Genomic DNA, 19,075 nt, shown 5'->3' with positions numbered 1-19,075 from the left:
TTTTATTTATTATTTTAGTTAGGTCAGGGTGTGACATGGGGTATGTGTGTATTTTGGGGTATTATATGGTAGAGGGGGTGTTTGGTGTAGTTTATGGTTTGGTGTTGAGTGTATGTGTCTATGTTGGGTGTAGTTCTAGGAAAGTCTATGGTGGCCGGAATGGGTTCTCAATTAGAGACAGCTGATTTCGGTTGTCTCTAATTGGGAGCCATATTTAAGGCTGCCATGGGCTTTAGCTGTTTGTGGGTCATTGTTTGTGTATTAATGAAAATTTGTAAATCATTTTAATATGTTGGTAACGCATTGTATGAAAGTGAGTGATAATAAGTGATAATTTATTAAGTGATAATGCCCGAGAAGCCGGTGTTTGGAGGATATATTGGCACGGTTTGCCATCCCTCAACTTCGTCTCAGGCCTAACAACCCCCGTGCCAATATATCCCCCAAACACCGGCTTCTCGAGCATTATCACTTAAGTAACAGCCCTACACCATAATGAGGTAACCCACAGACAGCACTAACGACAGACATCTATCTCTCTACTGGATCTGCCTCTCTATTTCTCTGTCTCTTTAGCTTTCTCCTTCTCTCTTTCTCCTTCTCTCTGTCTCTTTAGCTTTCTCTCTCTCTCTGCTCATTCTGTCTGTATCCTTAGCTTTCTCTCTCTCTCTGTCTCCTTCTCTCTGTCTCCATCTCTCTGTCTCCATCTCTCTGTCTCCATCTCTCTGTCTCCATCTCTCTGTCTCCATCTCTCTGTCTCCTTAGCTTTCTCTCTCTCTGTCTCCTTCTCTCTGTCTCTTTAGCTTTCTCTCTCTGTCTGTCTCCTTCTCTCTGTCTCTTTAGCTTTCACTGTCTCCTTCTCTCTGTCTCTTTAGCTTTCTCTCTCTCTGCCTCTTTAGCTTTCTCTCTCTGTGTCTCCTTCTCTCTGTCTCTTTAGCTTTCTCTCTCTCTGCCTCTTTAGCTTTCTCTCTCTGTCTGTTTCCTTCTCTCTGTCTCTTTAGCTTTCTCTCTCTGTCTGTCTCCTTCTCTCTGTCTCTTTAGCTTTCTCTCTCTGTCTGTCTCCTTCTCTGTTTCTTTAGCTTTCTCTGTCTCCTTCTCTCTGTCTCTTTAGCTTTCTCTCTCTCTCCGTCTCTCTGTCTCATTCTCTGTCTCTTTAGCTTTCTCTCTCTCTGTCTCTTTAGCTTTCTCTCTCTCTGTCTCTTTAGCTTTCTCTCTCTCTGTCTCTTTAGCTTTCTCTCTCTCTGTCTCCTTGTCTCCGTTTCTCTTGCCACTTTCTCTCAAACTAAGCACTGCAGTCCAGACACAAACACCCGACCACATCCATGTAGAACATCGTGCCACCGACACCCCAGCTCATCTGTGGACTAATAAAACAGTACATTACATTTACATTCTGTTATAGAACAAAGACTGCAACCAAACAACACAAACACATACTGAAACCCTCAGATGTCAAAACGCACACCCTTCCCAAACCTCCCCCAATCCCTCCCTTCCCAGCTGCATACATCCCTGCCATGGCTCGAGGTACAGTCCTTAGTAGTTCTCCCTAACCACAGATCTATGGTCAGATTACCTGGTCACAATAATCATCATAACCATTAGGGATGAAAGAAAGATATCTGATCAAGAACCAGTTTTACCTCCTTTCCCCTGCCCTGCCTCTAGTGCCATCTTACACAACAGCCGTCGTCAAAATCTGCCTGCCTGCTGCTTTAAAAAAAGTGTCAGAGGCAGAGCATCATTACGCTCACAGCTCTCCTCCTACCCCACTTCTTCCATCCCTCCCTCTATCCTTCCCCTCTAGCTATCACCCATCCTAATTCACACAGCTCCCGCTGCTGGCGTCTCAGCTAGTCAGCTCAACTGACTGATGGCTATCACAGTTTAGCTCAATCTAACTCAGCAGTGTGTGTGTGTGTGTGTGTGTGTGTGTGTGTGTGTGTGTGTGTGTGTGTGTGTGTGTGTGTGTGTGTGTGTGTGTGTGTGTGTGTGTGTGTGTGTGTGCGTGTGTGTGTGTGTGTGTTCCTCTGGCCCAGATGGTACCTTAAAAATAAAGCACTGATACCCCAAACACAGGCCCAATATAGTGATTTGGCACAGATATCCAGATAAAGCTCTCAGATGAAATGAAATCAAATATAATGATGAATAGGCCTATTGCTGATACACTTCAAATAATCTGCCCTCTTACACAAATACATTAGCCCATATAAACCTGCTCACATATTAGCATTAATACACTTGTATACCGTCTGTTGGCATAGATACTCATATTGCATTGTATATCACTGATAATGTCACGCCCTGGCCTTAGTTATCTTTGTTTTCTGTATTATTTTAGTTAGGTTAGGGTGTGACATGGGGGATGTGTGTGTGTATTTGTCTCGTCTTGGGTGGTTGTACTGTATAGGGGGTTTTGGTAGAGTTTATGGGGTTGTGTTTAGTGTAGGTGTCTAGGTATGTCAATGGTTGCCTGAATGGTTCTCAATCAGAGACAGCTTGTTTGTCATTGTCTCTGATTGGGAGCCATATTTTAGGCAGCCATAGGCATTAGGCAGGTTGTGGGTAATTGTCTATGTCTAAACGTTAGTAGCTTGTGTGTGCACTTTCGTTTGTAGCTTCACGGTCGTTTGTTGTTTTGTTAGTTTGTAAAGTGTTTCGTTTCGTGGTCATCTTCTTCGTAAATAAAAAGAGGATGTATTTATATCACGCTGCGCCTGCGTCCACTCATTCACCAGAAGACGATCGTGACAGATAATGCATTAGGCATAATATAAGCCGGCTTTGTTATGACATTAAACTTCTTATGGCTGCAAGCCCGAAGCCGGGCACAATATGACAACAGCCACTTCAATTGCAGGGCGCGAAATTCAAAATATATTTTTTTAGAAATATTTACCTTTCACACATTAACAAGTCCAATACAGCATTTGAAAGATAAACATCTTGTGAATCCAGCCAACATGTCCGATTTTTAAAATGTTTTACAGCAAAAACACCACGTATATTTATGTTAGCTCACCACCAAATACAAAAAAGGACAGACATTTTTCACAGCACAGGTAGCATGCACAAAGCCAACCTAACTAACCAAGAACCAACCAAAGTAACCAAGAAACAACTTCATCAGATGACAGTCTTATAACATGTTATTCAATAAATCTATGTATTGTTTGAAAAATGTGCATATTTGAGCTATTAATCAGTTTTACATTGCAGCTACCATCACAGCTACCGTCAGAAATGGCACCGAAGCAGTCAAAGTAATTACAGACACCAACATCAAATACCTAAATACTCATCATAAAACATTTCTGAAAAATACATGGTGTACAGCAAAAGAAAGACAGGCATCTTGTGATTCCAGCCAATATTTCCGATTTCTTAAGTGTTTTACAGCGAAAACACAATATAGCATTATATTAGCTTACCACAATGGCCAGAAACACAAGCCATTCCCCAGCAGCAAAAGTTAGCAATCGTAACAAACCAGCAAAAGATATATCATTTTTGACTAACCTTGATAAGCTTCATCAGATGACAGTCCTATAACATCAGGTTATACATACACTTATGTTTTGTTAAAAAATGTGCATATTTAGAGCTGAAATCAGTGGTTATACATTGTGCTAACGTAGCATCTTTTCCCCACAACGTCCGGATATTTTTCTGGCATTCACATATTCTGACCAAATAACTATTCATAAACATAACTATAAAATACATGTTGTATAGGAAATGATAGATACACTAGTTCTTAATGCAATCGCCGTGTTAGAATTCTAAAAATAACTTCATTACGATATGCAGTTTACGTTATGGCGAGAGCGTGCCCAAAACCTGGCCGCAAACTACTAGTACAACATGTTCGACAGATATATGAAATAACATCATAAAATGGGTCCTACTTTTGATGATCTTTCATCAGAATGTTGTACAAGGGGTCCTTTGTCGGGAACAATCGTTGTTTGGATTTAGAATGTCCTCTTCTCCAGTCAATTAGCACGGAAAGCTAGCAAAGTGGCACTAAGCTCTCCTTCGTGAACAAACGCAGACAACGCAACACGCCTAACGTCCCGAAAAAATTTCAATAATCTAATAAAACTATATTGAAAAAACATACTTTACCATGACATTGTCACATGTATCAAATAAAATCAAAGCCGGAGATATTAGTCGTCCATAACGACAGCTTATCAGAAGGCAAATCCAGGTCCCTTCACGCGCTCTCCAGAAAACAGGAAACTGGTGACACGTCATACAAAGAGCTTTTGTTCGACCCCAGATCAAGTTATTCACTCCATTTCTTCTCTCACTGCCTGTCGACATCTAGTGGAAGACGTATGAAGTGCATGTATTCTAATAAATATCAAGGACCTTTATAGGCAGGCCCTAGAAGAGAGCATCGATTTCAGATTTTCCACTTCCTGTCAGGAAGTTTGTGCCAAATGAGTTCTGTTTTACTCACAGATATAATTCAAACGGTTTTAGAAACTAGAGAGTGTTTTCTATCCAATAGTAATAATAATATGCATATTGTATGAGCAAGAATTGAGTACGAGGCCGTTTGAAATGGGCACCTTTTATCCGGCTACTCAATACTGCCCCTGCAGCACAAACAGGTTAACATACATTCTGGATGCCTTCTTATACTGCAACAAGAGCCCATAGTTCTTCTTCGAAATTCGACGTATTATGGATGAATGTCTATTTTTGACGCATTGATTCCTCATGGTGTCAGAGTTAGTTCTGCACTGTTACAGGGTTTAAAAAACAGAAAAAACTCACGATGTTAACAGTTTCGGCATTAATTCCAAGTGGTTAAGGTTAGGGCTATGGTTTGGGGAAGGCTCTGCAAACCCACCGACCTCATACCATAATGGATAGAGAAGGCATTCTGCGGCAATACGCCATCTCATCTGGTGTGCTCTTAGTGGGAATATCATTTGTTTTTCAACAGGAAAATGACCCAACACACCTCCAGGCTGTGTAAGGGCAAGTTGACCAAGAAGGAGAGTGATGGAGTGCTGCATCAGATGACCTGGCCTCCACAATCACCCAACCTGAACACAATTGAGATGGTTTAGGGTAAGTAGGAGAGCAAAGTGAAGGAAGAGCATCCAACAAGAGCTCAGCATATGTGGGAACACCTTCACGACTGTTGGAAAATCATTCCAGGTGTAGCTGGTTGAGAGAATGCCAAACGTGTGCAAAGCTGTCATCAAGGCAAAGGGTGGCTACTTTGAAGAATATAAAATATAAATTCTTTGCAAATCTGCCTAGAAGGCCAGCATGCCGGAGTCGCCTCTTCCCTGTTGACGTTGAGACTGGTGTTTTGCGGGTACTATTTAATGAAGCTGCCAGTTGAGGACTTGAGGCATCTGTTTCTCAAACTAGACACTCTAATGTACTTGTCCTCTTGCTCAGTTGTGCACCGGGGCCTCCCACTCCTCTTTCCATTCTGGTTAGAGACAGTCTGTGCTGTTCTGTGGGAGTAGTACACAGCGTTGAACGAGATCTTCAGTTTCTTGGCAATTTCTCGCATGGTCGCCGTCATTTCTCAGAACAAGAATAGACTGACGAGTTTCAGAAGAAAGTTCTTTGTTTCTAGCCATTTTGAGCCTGTAATCAAACACACAAATTCTGATGCTCCAGACACTAAACTAGTCTAAAGAAGGCCAGTTTTATTGCTTCTTTAAATCAGCACAACAGTTTTCAACTGTGCTAACATAATTGCAAAAGGGTTTTATAATGATCAATTACCCTTTTAAAATGAGACAGAACGCGTCTCCTTCCTGAGCGGTATGGCGGCTGCGTGGTCCCATAGTGTTTATACTTGCGTACTATTGTTTGTACAGATGAAGGTGGTCCCTTCAGGCTTTTGGAAATTGCTCCCAAGGATGAACCAGACTTGTGGAGGTCTACTATTTTTTGTCTGAAGTCTTGGCTGATTTCCTCTGGTTTTCCCAATATGTCAAGTAAAGAGGCACTGAGTGTGAAGGTAGGCCTTGAAATACATCCACAGGTACACCTCCAATTGACTCAAATTATGTCAATTAGCCTATTAGAAACTTCTAAAGCCATGACATCATTTTATGGAATTTTCTAAGCTGTTTAAAGCCACAGTCAACTTAGTGTATGTAAACTTCTGACCCACTGGAATTGTGATACAGTGAATTATAAGTGAAATAATCTGTCTGTAAACAATTGTTGGAAATATTACTTGTGTCATGCACAAAGTAGATGTCCTAACCGACTTGCCAAAACCATTGTTTGTTAACAAGACATTTGTGGAGTGATTGTCTTGTTGAAAAACAAGTTTAATGACTCCAACCTAAGTGTATGTAAACTTCCGACTTCAACTCTACATATACACACATACGCACGCACGCACGCATACACGCACACGCACACACACACACACACATTTACACTCCAGAATCTGACATTGCTTGTTCTGATATTTCTTAATTTACATTTGTTTAATTTGTGTGTATTGTAAGGTATTGTAAGGTATTACTGCACTGTTGGTGTTAGAGACATAAGCATTTCGCTGCACCTGGAATAACATCTGCAAAATATGTCTACGCAAACAACAACATTTTATTCCATTTTGGGGGGGGGGGATGGTTGTATGAGGTCTGATGTTCCGTTGTTGTCTTTCATGTGTTTTGAGATGTGCTGCTGGTGATGTGTTCGTCATTTGAAGTGTGATTGTTTTGTCCTGCTGAGATATGCTAGTGGCTGTGCTAATGTTGACATGTTGACAGATATGCTGTGTGAGTCCCTCATAGCCTTAGCAGGAGCAGCATCATCATCATACAGACAGACACACAGACAGACAGAGATGGTTTGATCAGGTGTTGTTGTTTTTCCACTGCCTGTATGAAAAGCTACATCAGCATGCAACAAATGACCACTGCGCCTTTTTCCTCACCGTGTCAGCACACTGCACCCTCTACAAACAATAGCAGACGACAACCGGCTAGAGATGGACAGAGATAAGGATAGACGGAGAGACAGATGGATAGAGAGAGAAGGAAGGAGGGAGGGAGGGAGGGAGGGAAGGATATGGGGGAATTCTGGAGCAGAAGACAGAATGACAGTCAGCCAGACAAAATGCATGGCATAGAGATAGACGGACGGAGAGACAGGGGGGCAGGGGAGGACATGTTACCTTTCGGGGGACGAGGATTTCTCTGAGTTCATGGACATGAGCGGTGCCTGTTAGCCGCTCGCTCGCCGAGGGACGACAGAGAGACGGCAAGGAACAGGCTCTCTTTTCTCTGCTTCTCTCTCTCTCTCCCTTCGTTCTGTGCCGTGTGTCTGTGTAAGGGGGAGGGGGGGCTGCCTCCCCTCCTCCTCCTCTCTTTCTCCTTCTAGCTCTCCTCCTCTTGCTCAGAGGAGAAGAAAGGATGGAGGACAACGCTCCAAGAGTAGTAAGGGGGAAAAAGCAGCTGTGGGCTGGCTGAGCAGAAATCTTCCTGCGTGTGAAGCGAGACAAGCAATGTCAGACGCCTTTCCTCAGACCCAGCTTCCTCCCTTCCTTTACCTCCTTCACCCTCTATTTCACTTTCGCTTTTTGACTCTCTTTCCTCCTGTTCTCTGTCCTCCTTGGTTGGTTCTTAAATGGTGATGAAATGAACACACAAGCTCCCACAGTCTCAATCAGCTTTGTCTGTCCTCCTCTTCCTTTTCACTCTCTCTCCCTTTCTCTCTCTCTCTCTCTCTCTTTCCAAAACAGCAGCAGTGCAGTAGCTGGCTCTAGCAGGCCTTCTGCAGCTCTGCACAACAACAGAGCCCAGAGCGAACTGGAACAAACCACTGCCTGACAGAGAGAGGGGGGTGGGAGGGCTGGGACCAATGGGAAACCAAACCACTTCTCCTTGAGGTCTCTCCTACCCCTCTCCCTGCGTGGTCCGGACCTCCCTCCTTCCCTCCATCCCCTTTGCCTTATTACGACATCCTGTATCTCGGGGCAACGCCACACAGATCTGACTCCCCCTCTATCTGCCATCCTCCTCTTCTCCCCCTCCTCTTTTCTCTCGTTGTCTCTCAATCCATTTTCCGATGTCTTTTCTGCCTCTATGGTTGTAATGTGTATGGTTGTAATTATCTTTTCTCTCTACATTCCCTCTCTCTCCCAGCAGACGAGTATATTTCTGCATGAGAGAACAGCACATAGAGAGGTAGCCAGAGGGTGTCATGACGGGGGTCTCTCTCTACTGCAATCCCCCATGGCTCTACTGCCCTCCCCCGTGGCTCTACTGCCCTCCCCCGTCGCTCTACTGCCCTCCCCCGTCGCTCTACTGCCCTCCCCCGTCGCTCTACTGCCCTCCCCCGTCGCTCTACTGCCCTCCCCCGTCGCTCTACTGCTCCCCTCCGGCGTCGCTCCACTGCCCTCCGGCGTCGCTCCACTGCCCTCCGGCGTCGCTCCACTGCCCTCCGGCGTCGCTCCACTGCCCTCCCCCGTCGCTCCACTGCCCTCCCCCGTCGCTCCACTGCCCTCCCCCGTCGCTCCACTGCCCTCCCCCGTCGCTCTACTGCCCTCCCCCGTCGCTCTACTGCCCTCCCCCGTCGCTCTACTGCCCTCCCCCGTCGCTCTACTGCCCTCCCCCGTCGCTCTACTGCCCTCCCCCGTCGCTCTACTGCCCTCCCCCGTCGCTCTCTCGCTCTCTCATGCGCCGAATATAACAGATGTAGACCTTACCGTGAAATGCTAACTTAGAAGCCTTTAACCAACAATTCAGTTTTAATAAAATAAGAGTTAAGTAAAAAAGGTAACACAATAAAATAACAATAACGAGGCTACATACAGGGGGTACCAGTACTGAGTCAATGTGCGGGCGTACAGATTAGTCGAGGTAATTGAGGTAATATGTACACTACATGTAGGTAGGGGTAAAATTACTATGCACAGATAATAAACAGCAAGTAGCAGCAGTGTAAGAAAAGGGGGTCTATGCAAATAGTCCAGGTAGCTGTGTGTGTGTGTGTGTGCGTGTATTCTGAGGTTACGGTTACTGACTAGCCACCCTCCGTTTGCACACAATGGAATTGCACGAGCAGGTAAGAGTCTGTACTGTCTGTACAAACACATACCCATGGCACACACAAACTCACACACGCTGCTGTATGCATTCCATGCCGAATGTATTCAAGCTTTACAAAAACATTTGGGTCAGGCAAAACCATTGCGTATGTACTTTAAAGTTCATGAAACATAGGCTACAGAGAAAGTAAAAGGCTTTCCAGTAGATATTAGCCCTGGGTGAAACCGATGATGAAACAACCCTGGATTGCTAATGCTATGCATTGGCCAATGAGAGGCTTTGAAGCCACTGGTCAGCCATATTGGCACTCCCCAGAAGAAGCAGTCCTCCATAGGAATGAATGGAATTCTACAGTATTTCAATTAAATTCTTCAAGGACAAAATTACACGTATTTAAGTATTTTTTGTTGTTGTAGTGGAGACAGTAACATCAGAACTTTAAAAAATATATACTCTTTTAAATATTTTTTGCTAACGTAATATACTTTTTTATTTTCCCAAGTGGTGAAGGTGTCTGTAATAGAATAAACGTGGCAAAAACAAATATAGATATTAATAAATGCATTTCTATAGTTTCCCAAATTATTTTTACAACGGTGGGAGAGTGCCAAGATGGAGGCTTGGGGCTTCAACACAGCGCCCCCTGTCAGTCATCTAGTATATTTACACATCTTTGGGTGAAACAGGGTATAGTCCTAGCATTAGCACATGAACAAAAGCTCTGTATGAATGAGACTAGTGTTGTGTGGTGGTATGATCATTTAAATGGGGAAATCCACATGCAATCCATATCTGAGGACATGCATATCTGCCTCTAAGAGTGTGAGATTTAACATGCTCAGATAAGAATCGGGAACACACACACACACACATCTATAGTGCCACTCACAGCATATAGCACATGTATAACACAACACACTAAAAAAGGATTATAATTAAGCAAACATGAGAGTGACCCATCCAATTGTCCTCATTCTCTGTGGCTGTGGGCCAACAGGGAGGTAAACACTACTCTAAGTCACTATGCAGCCTCATAGCTGCATTACTAATAGAGCCTAGGACCCCCCTCCACTACACACAGCTGATGGCACATATTTCCATAAAGGAGGAAAAGAACAGACTAAAGACCTGTCACCCATTTTAAAGAGTGACTGCCCTTAAACAACAAATCCCTTTGACAACGGCCTATGTGGCATCAATAGGAGTGAGAAACATTTATTCTAGTGTGAAAATTACACTAACGAGTAAATGAAGGTTGGGTTTGGAGTAAATGAAGGTTGGGTTTGGAGTAAATGTGAAGGTTGGGTTTGGAGTAAATGAAGGTTGGGTTTGGAGTAAATGAAGGTTGGGTTTGGAGTAAATGTGAAGGTTGGGTTTGGAGTAAATGTGAAGGTTGGGTTTGGAGTAAATGTGAAGTTTGGGTTTGGAGTAAATGAAGGTTGGGTTTGGAGTAAATGAAGGTTGGGTTTGGAGTAAATGAAGGTTGGGTTTGGAGTAAATGAAGGTTGGGTTTGGAGTAAATGTGAACGTTGGGTTTGAATTACATTTATGTCAACAAGTCATCCCCCCTTTTGCCAAGCTCCACGTGCAAATCGCCCCTCCGTCGACTTCGCTTCCCTTCATTGAATGGACCTCTGTTGTTTCATCGCCCCCAACCAACGCATTCAAATGATCACGGCTATTTGAAACTGAAAAGACCCATGCAATGTACTCTTCCAGCTAGGGTTGAATATTTTGAATGTTGGCTTCCAGCAGGATGCACAGCCAACAACTATGGTTTGCATGCCATGCTGAAGGACCTCCATCATACAGAGCAGGTGGTTGGAGGGCATTGGTCCCCAGTGGTGGTGAGTATACCGGATACTAGACCATAGATCAGGGTTCCCCAACTGGTGGCCTGTGGATTTATTTGGCCCCCCCAAGTTTTAAGAGCAAAGAAAAAACAATTATATATTGACCAAAAATATAAACACAACATGAAACACTTACCACGATTTTACTGAGTTACAGTTCATATAAGGAAATCAGTTAATTGATATAAATTAAATAGGCCTTAATCCATGGGTTTCACATGACTGGGCAGGGACGCAGCCATGGGTGGGCCTGGGATAGCAGGCCCACCCCACCCACTTGGTAGCCAGGCCCAGCCAATCAGAATGAGTTTTTTCAACAAGATGGCTTTATTACAGACAAGAATAGTCCTCAGTTTCATCAGCTATCCGGGTGGCTGGTCTCAGACGATCCCGCAGGAGGCCCTGGGCTGGCGCGGTTACACGTGGTCTGCGGTTGTGAGGCCGGTTGGACAGATTATTTCACTTATAATTCACTGTATCACAATTCCAGTGGGTCAGAAGTTTACATACACTAAGTTGACAGTGCATTTAACTTCTTATGGCTGGGTGGCAGTATTGAGTAGCTTGGATGAAAAGGTGCCCAGAGTAAAGTGCCTGCTGCTCAGGGGGGGGGGGGGGGGGGCTAAGATATGCATAATATTAGTAGATTTTGATAGAAAACACTCTGAAGTTTCTAAAACTGTTAGAATGATGTCTGTGAGTATAACAGAACTCATATGGCAGGCAAAAACCTGAGAAAAAAATCCAACCAGGAAGTGGGAAATCTGAGATTTGTAAGTTTGCCTATCCAATATACAGTGGGATATTGGTCATATTGCACTTCCTAAGGCTCCTAGATGTCAACAGTCTTTAGAACCTTGTTTGATGCTTCTACTGTGAAGAATGAGGGAAGGAGAGCTCTTTGAGTCAGGTGTCTGGCATGAGCTGAACATGCGCGCTCACATGAGAGCGACCTGCTTTCCATTGCATTTCTGAAGACAAAGGAATTCCCCGGTTGAAACATTATTGAAGATTTATGTTAAAAACATCCTAAAGATTGATTCTATACATTGTTTGACATGTTTCTACGAACTGTAATGGAATTGTTTGACTTTTCGTCTGACCTGAGCGTCATGAATTTGGATTACTGGACTGAACGTGCAAACAAAATGAAGGTATTTGGACATAAACGATGGACTATATCGAACAAAACAAACATTTATTGTGGAACTGGGATTCCTTGGAGTGCATTCTGATGAAGATCATCAAAGGTAAGTGAATATTTATAATGCTATTTCTGACTTCTGTTGATTCCAAAACATGGCAGCTATCTTTATGGCTTATTTGGGCTCTGAGCGCTGTACTCAGATGGTGTGCACACATGGTGTGCTTTTTCCGCAAAGTTTTTTTGAAATCTGACACAGCGGTTGCATTAAGGAGAAGTTTATCTAAAGTTCCATGTTTAATACTTGTATCTTTTATCAATGTTTATTATGAGTATTTCTGTAAATTGATGTGGCTTTCTGCAAAATCACCGGATGTTTTGGAGGCAAAACATTACTGAACATAACACGCCAATGTAAACTAAGATTTTTGGATATAAATATTAACTTTATCGAACAAAACATACATGTATTGTGTAACATGAACTCCTATGAGTGTCATCAGATGAAGATCATCAACGATTAGTGATTCATTTTATCTCTATTTCTGCTTTTTGTGACTCCTCTCTTTGGCTGGAAAAATGGCTGGTTTATCTGTGACTAGGTGCAGACCTAACATAATCGTTTGGTGTGCTTTCGTCGTAAAGTATTTTTGAAATCGGACACTGTGGTGGGATTAACAACAAGTTTATCTTTAAAATGGTGTAAAATACTTCCATGTCTGAGGAATTTTAATTATGAGATTTGTTGTTTTGAATTTGGCGCCCTGCACTTTCACTGGCTGTTGTCATATCGATCCCGTTAACGGGATCTCAGCCGTAAGAAGTTTTAAACAGCTTAGAAAATTCCACAAAATGATGTCATGGCTTTAGAGGCTTCTGATATGATAATTGACATCATTAGAGTCAATTGGAGGTGTACCTGTGGATGTATTTCAAGGCCTATCTTCAAACTTAGTGCCTCTTTGCTTGACATATTGGGAAAACCAGAAGAAATCAGCCAAGACTTCAGAAAAAAATTGTAGACCTCCACAAGTCTGGTTCATCCTTGGGAGCAATTTCCAAAAGCCTGAAGGTACCACCTTCATCTGTACAAACAATAGCACGCAAGTATAAACACCATGGGACCACACAGCCGTCATGTCACTCAGGAAGGAGACGCGTTCTATCTCCTAGAGATGAACGTACTTTGGTGCAAAAAGTGCAAATAAATCCCAGAACAACAGCAATGGACCATGTGAAGATGCTGGAGGAAATAGGTACAAAAGTATCTATATCCACAGTAAAACGAGTCCTGTATTGACATAACCTGAAAACCTGCTCAGCAAGGAAGAAGCCACTGCTCCAAAACCGCCATAAAAAAGCCAGACTACGGTTTGCAACTGCACATGGGGACAAAGATCGTACTTTTTTGTCACATGGGGTGACATCATGTTGTGGGGGTGCTTTGCTGCAGGAGGGACTGGTGCACTTCACAAAATAGATGGCATCATGAGCAAAGAAAATTATGTGGATAAATTGCAACATCTCAAGCAACATCTCAAGACATCAGTCAGGAAGTTAAAGCTTGTTCACAAATGGGTCTTCTAAATGGACAATGACTCCAAGCATACTTCCAAAGTTGTGGCAAAATGGCTTAAGCACAACAAAGTCAAGGTATTGGAGTGGCCATCACAAACCTGACTCAGTTTTACCAGCTCTATCAGGAGGAATGGGCCAAAATTCATCCAACTTATTGTGGGAAGCTTGCCGAAGGCTACCCGAAACGTTTGACCCAAGTTAAACAATTTGTAGGCAATGATAGCAAATACTAATTAAGTGTGTCAACTTCTGACCTACTGGGAATGTGATGAAAGAAATAAAGCTTAAATAAATCATACTCTCTACTATTATTCTGACATTTCACATTCTTAAAATAAAGTGGTGATCCTAACTGACCTATCACAGGGAATTTTTCCTTGGAATAAATGTCAGGAATTGTGGAAAAATTTAGTTTAAATGTATTTGGCTAAGATGTATGTAAATTTCCAACTTCAACTGTATATATATTTTCATTGTTGGACATAATGACTGTAAAAACACCAGTAAATCCACTCCAAGTGATTTAAATGTTCCTAATCTGTAGGCTCCTCAGAGGAAGAAGGGGAGGACCATCCTCCTCAGTGAATTTCATACAAATTATAAATGTTATCCTTTTTAGATAAAGCCATACTAAATATATTCAAGTCACTATATATTTGATTAAAACACACTGTTATGCAATGGTCTACAGTAGCCTCAACAGCACTCTGTAGGGTTGCACCATGGTGTAGCCGGAGGACAGCTAGCTTCCGTCCTCCTCTTGGTACATTGACTTCAATACAAAACCTATGAGGCTTTTGGTTCTCATCCCCATCCTGAGACTTACACAGTAACTATGACAACTGACATGTTGTCCACCCAATCAAAGGATCAGAGAATGCTAGCACTGCAGTGCATAACACGTGGTGAGTAGTTGACTCAAAAGAGAGAGAAAGACAATAGTTTTTCTTTCTTAAAAAATGAAGGAGAAGCAAGAGAGAGATTGCCAAAAAAAATCACTTTCAGTTTCACTTACTTAGCTACCAAATGCAGCTGGCTAGTTTAGTTACTCAAACACCCAGCTCAAACAGAGGGATGCTATGTTAGCTAGCTGGCTATGACTATCCAACATAACACTGTAACTCTTCCAAGTCAAGATAAGCTTTTGGTTTTATTAATTTATTGCCACTGGGGCCCGCTGGTGTAACTGCTTACTGACTATTAACTGTAATCTTACTGCATGATTGTAGCAGGTTTACTAACACATTAGTTCTATTAGCTATGTTGACTAGGATGTTACTTTAGCTAATATGGGGACAACGATGTAGGCTGTGTGTAGCGATTATGACATTTATTTTACATTTTATTTCACCTTTATCTAACCCTGTTTGACTTAGAAAGGTTTTTTTCGCCTGGTCACAGACAGCTGATGTGTTGTTCATTGAAGTCCACAAACGAAGGGAAAAGCTGAGAAGAGGAGAGTGCATAGCGGTGAGATGGAATACAACATGGCTGCTATTAAAGGGTACTGTGTTTATGAGTGATCAGGGTGTATTCATTCCACCAATTCTGCCGAAAAAAAATTCTTACACGGAAGCAAACAAAACGGTGATAAAAATACCCAAATTTGTCCAATAGAAACTCTTTTGAAACTGTGGACTAATGTTCACACCCTATATAAGCTAGATGCAGGCAAGAGCGTGCAAGGCGGTATTGAATGGGTCACTGTCTGTCCATGTGTTACTGTCTATCATCTCAATTCTTCTCTCAACCTGTGTGCACCTACATTGTAAACTTTCATTTATAGGCTAAGTTGTAGCAACCTCATGATGGGTATAGGGAAAATTTGAGTTTCATGTAGTAGTCTAAACCTATTGACGTTACATTGAACTGGGTGAATGGAAAATGAATGACAGTCATCCAACATGCTGTAATAGAAATAAGGCCATGGTCATGAAGAAAAACTAAATTGCCCTCCCTCATCATAAGCGGCTGACTCCCACGCATAATAGAGAGACATGTGCTCGTATACAAATGTAAGCAAGGTTTACATTATGTTTTAGTCAAATATTATATCTGTTTGGGCTCCTTGCGGTCAATTTGCAGTCTACAAATTATTTGTAATTATGTTCCATCCCCCCCGACCATCCGTGGCTGAATCTAGTTGATGATCCCTGCCATTGACTGCTGGTTATATATCTGTATATGTAGCTATATTTTGATAATTATTATCACTATCATCGGTAGCATAGCTGTTGTTAGCTAGCTAGCTACATACCTACCTAGCTACCTACTTACCTAGCAATACAACTCGGATTTGACTTGGAAACACAATAACATTTCAAAAGATGGCAAATTATACGTAGGAAAACTTTTGGCATGATTGTGATGTAGCCAGATTGACTTTAGATGCAGTATACTTTTATCCAGCTAACTAAGATTGAGGGGACCACCGTATTTTAGCTCGCTAACATTAACATTGCTAGCTATTTTTGACCAACTTTGCTAGCTTGCAACAGTAATGGTAACCTTGCCATCTCTCTAAAGTAAACTGGACAATATCATAATGGCCAAGTTTTTCCTACTAATTATTTGCCTACTTTAGCAACGTCATCGTATTTCCCCTCTAAATTAGGGGAATTTACATGAAACAGTCACATTAGCCTCCGAGGTGCAACACATGTCTAGGGCGCAAATAAATATTGGATGCAGCTATGGTGGTACTAGCTAACTCATGTCTGACTACAAAAGTGTACTAACTAGCAGAAACAACCTAAAAAAAAACATGGCCATAGCAAAACATGTCACAGTTGGTTGCATAGTGTAACGGCGTCACCGGCCGGAATCTAATCTAATCTGGAGGCAGTCAGTCTACACCTGTAAAGCATATAATTTGCTTCCATACAAGATTACGTTATTTCTCAAGCTGTTTATAATTGAGGGATGATGACACTCATTGACCCTGTTTTTCTGTTAAACAAAGTGCACAGTTGGGTACCAGACTGATCCCTTGGTCATGAAGGGATGCTGGGACCTACCAGAAGGAGCAAAGGTGGGTATCATAACATATCCAGCAATGTGATTGCAATGGTTTAGCGACCTCCAAAAATAATTTAATTCACTTGCTATTTTCACAGCTTGTCAGGCTAAATAAAAGTGTACCCTTGTGACAGGTCCTCCATTGTTGGCCGAGTCTTCCTTACTGCACTGACAGCTTCATCAACAACTACAGGTAATGTGTGTAATGTGAAGAGTGAAAAGTTGTATTAAAAAAATACCCAGCTTGATAAAATAGTGGACTAATTCCCCAGCCAAGCAGATACAGCTAGTAGTCATTTTGATTGGGTAGTGTATTAGCGAAAAGCGTTGTCCTTTCTTTAGAACAAAATGCAATTATATCACCGTCACAGCCCCTCCCAACATCACCTCATAAGATTGCCTGCTGCAGTTGTTTGAGAGATGTCCAGTTTGCAGCTGAACATGCAGAATAGAGAAGACCAGCAAGGGGGCCCTCATCATTATCATGCAGACATGCCCTCGCTGTGAGCATTCCTATGAATAGAACAGTCAGTCACACGTTGGCAAGTATCCGGCCAGCAACATTCACCTGTCAGCGACAACAGCTTTCACAGGCTCATCATTTGTACAAATACAGAAGATAACCCACTTCATTACTTTGATACATTTGATAACCCAATTGTGAAAAATAATTTATGTAAACTGACATTATTTGTTGCTTATTTAGATATAATGTCTAGGGCATAACCTAGCCTTGTGGGACCAGCCTGATTGCTGTGTTCACCACTGTATTTCACTTCACATTTGATGATATCTGAAGTGAAATAGAAAGGTGAAAGCAGAGATCAGGTTGGTTCCACCAGGCTAATCATAACCACCATTTATAATGTAATCAGTGCTGTCTGTCTGTCTGTCTGTCTGTCTGTCTGTCTGTCTGTCTGTGTCTGTCTGTCTGTCTGTGTCTGTCTGTCTGTGTCTGTCTGTCTGTGTCTGTCTGTCTGTGTCTGTCTGTCTGTGTCTGTCTGTCTGTGTCTGTCTGTCTGTGTCTGTCTGTCTGTGTCTGTCTGTCTGTGTCTGTCTGTCTGTCTGTCTGTCTGTCTGTCTGTGTCTGTCTGTGTCTGTCTGTCTGTCTGTCTGTCTGTGTCTGTCTGTCTGTCTGTGTCTGTCTGTCTGTGTCTGTCTGTCTGTCTGTGTCTGTCTGTCTGTGTCTGTCTGTCTGTCTGTGTCTGTCTGTCTGTGTCTGTCTGTCTGTCTGTGTCTGTCTGTGTCTGTCTGTGTCTGTCTGTGTCTGTCTGTCTGTGTCTGTCTGTGTCTGTCTGTCTGTGTCTGTGTCTGTCTGTGTCTGTCTGTCTGTGTCTGTCTGTCTGTCTGTGTCTGTCTGTCTGTCTGTGTCTGTCTGTCTGTGTCTGTCTGTCTGTGTCTGTCTGTCTGTGTCTGTCTGTCTGTGTCTGTCTGTCTGTCTGTGTCTGTCTGTCTGTCTGTGTCTGTCTGTCTGTGTCTGTCTGTCTGTGTCTGTCTGTCTGTGTCTGTCTGTCTGTGTCTGTCTGTCTGTCTGTGTCTGTCTGTCTGTGTCTGTCTGTCTGTGTCTGTCTGTCTGTGTCTGTCTGTCTGTCTGTGTCTGTCTGTGTCTGTCTGTCTGTCTGTGTCTGTCTGTCTGTGTCTGTCTGTCTGTGTCTGTCTGTCTGTCTGTGTCTGTCTGTCTGTGTCTGTCTGTCTGTGTCTGTCTGTGTCTGTCTGTGTCTGTCTGTGTCTGTCTGTCTGTGTCTGTCTGTGTCTGTCTGTGTCTGTCTGTCTGTGTCTGTATGTCTGTCTGTGTCTGTCTGTCTGTCTGTGTCTGTCTGTCTGTCTGTGTCTGTCTGTCTGTGTCTGTCTGTCTGTGTCTGTCTGTCTGTGTCTGTCTGTGTCTGTCTGTCTGTGTCTGTCTGTCTGTCTGTGTCTGTCTGTCTGTGTCTGTCTGTCTGTGTCTGTCTGTCTGTGTCTGTCTGTCTGTCTGTGTCTGTCTGTGTCTGTCTGTCTGTGTCTGTCTGTCTGTGTCTGTCTGTCTGTGTCTGTCTGTCTGTCTGTCTGTGTCTGTCTGTCTGTGTCTGTCTGTCTGTGTCTGTCTGTGTCTGTCTGTCTGTCTGTCTGTGTCTGTCTGTCTGTCTGTGTCTGTCTGTCTGTGTCTGTCTGTCTGTCTGTCTGTCTGTGTCTGTCTGTGTCTGTCTGTCTGTCTGTGTCTGTCTGTCTGTGTCTGTCTGTCTGTGTCTGTCTGTCTGTCTGTCTGTCTGTGTCTGTCTGTCTGTCTGTCTGTGTCTGTCTGTCTGTGTCTGTCTGTCTGTCTGTCTGTCTGTCTGTGTCTGTCTGTGTCTGTCTGTCTGTGTCTGTCTGTGTCTGTCTGTCTGACTGTCTGACTGTCTGTCTGTGTCTGTCTGTGTCTGTCTGTCTGTGTCTGTCTGTGCCTGTCTGTG

At 43.0% G+C, this 19,075-nt stretch overlaps 1 protein-coding gene across 3 annotated transcripts in view; it reads right to left on the bottom strand.

The window, feature by feature from the left end:
* Window positions 1-19,075, bottom strand: part of LOC129855202 (SRSF protein kinase 2-like) — a 97,479-nt gene that overhangs the window by 49,250 nt on the left and 29,154 nt on the right. The window contains exon 1 of one of the 3 annotated variants that reach the window (XM_055922617.1): window positions 7,181-7,868. The exons of the other annotated variants lie outside the window; for them this stretch is intronic. Within the exon in view, the coding sequence (XP_055778592.1) occupies window positions 7,181-7,218 (38 nt within the window). The 5' untranslated portion in view covers window positions 7,219-7,868. Of the gene's footprint in view, window positions 1-7,180; window positions 7,869-19,075 lie in introns of those variants that run through there. 3 annotated transcript variants of the gene reach the window in all.

Source organism: Salvelinus fontinalis, chromosome 5 (assembly GCF_029448725.1).
Source record: "Salvelinus fontinalis isolate EN_2023a chromosome 5, ASM2944872v1, whole genome shotgun sequence".
Lineage (NCBI taxonomy): Eukaryota > Metazoa > Chordata > Actinopteri > Salmoniformes > Salmonidae > Salvelinus > Salvelinus fontinalis.
This window is presented reverse-complemented; position numbering and strand designations above follow the sequence as displayed.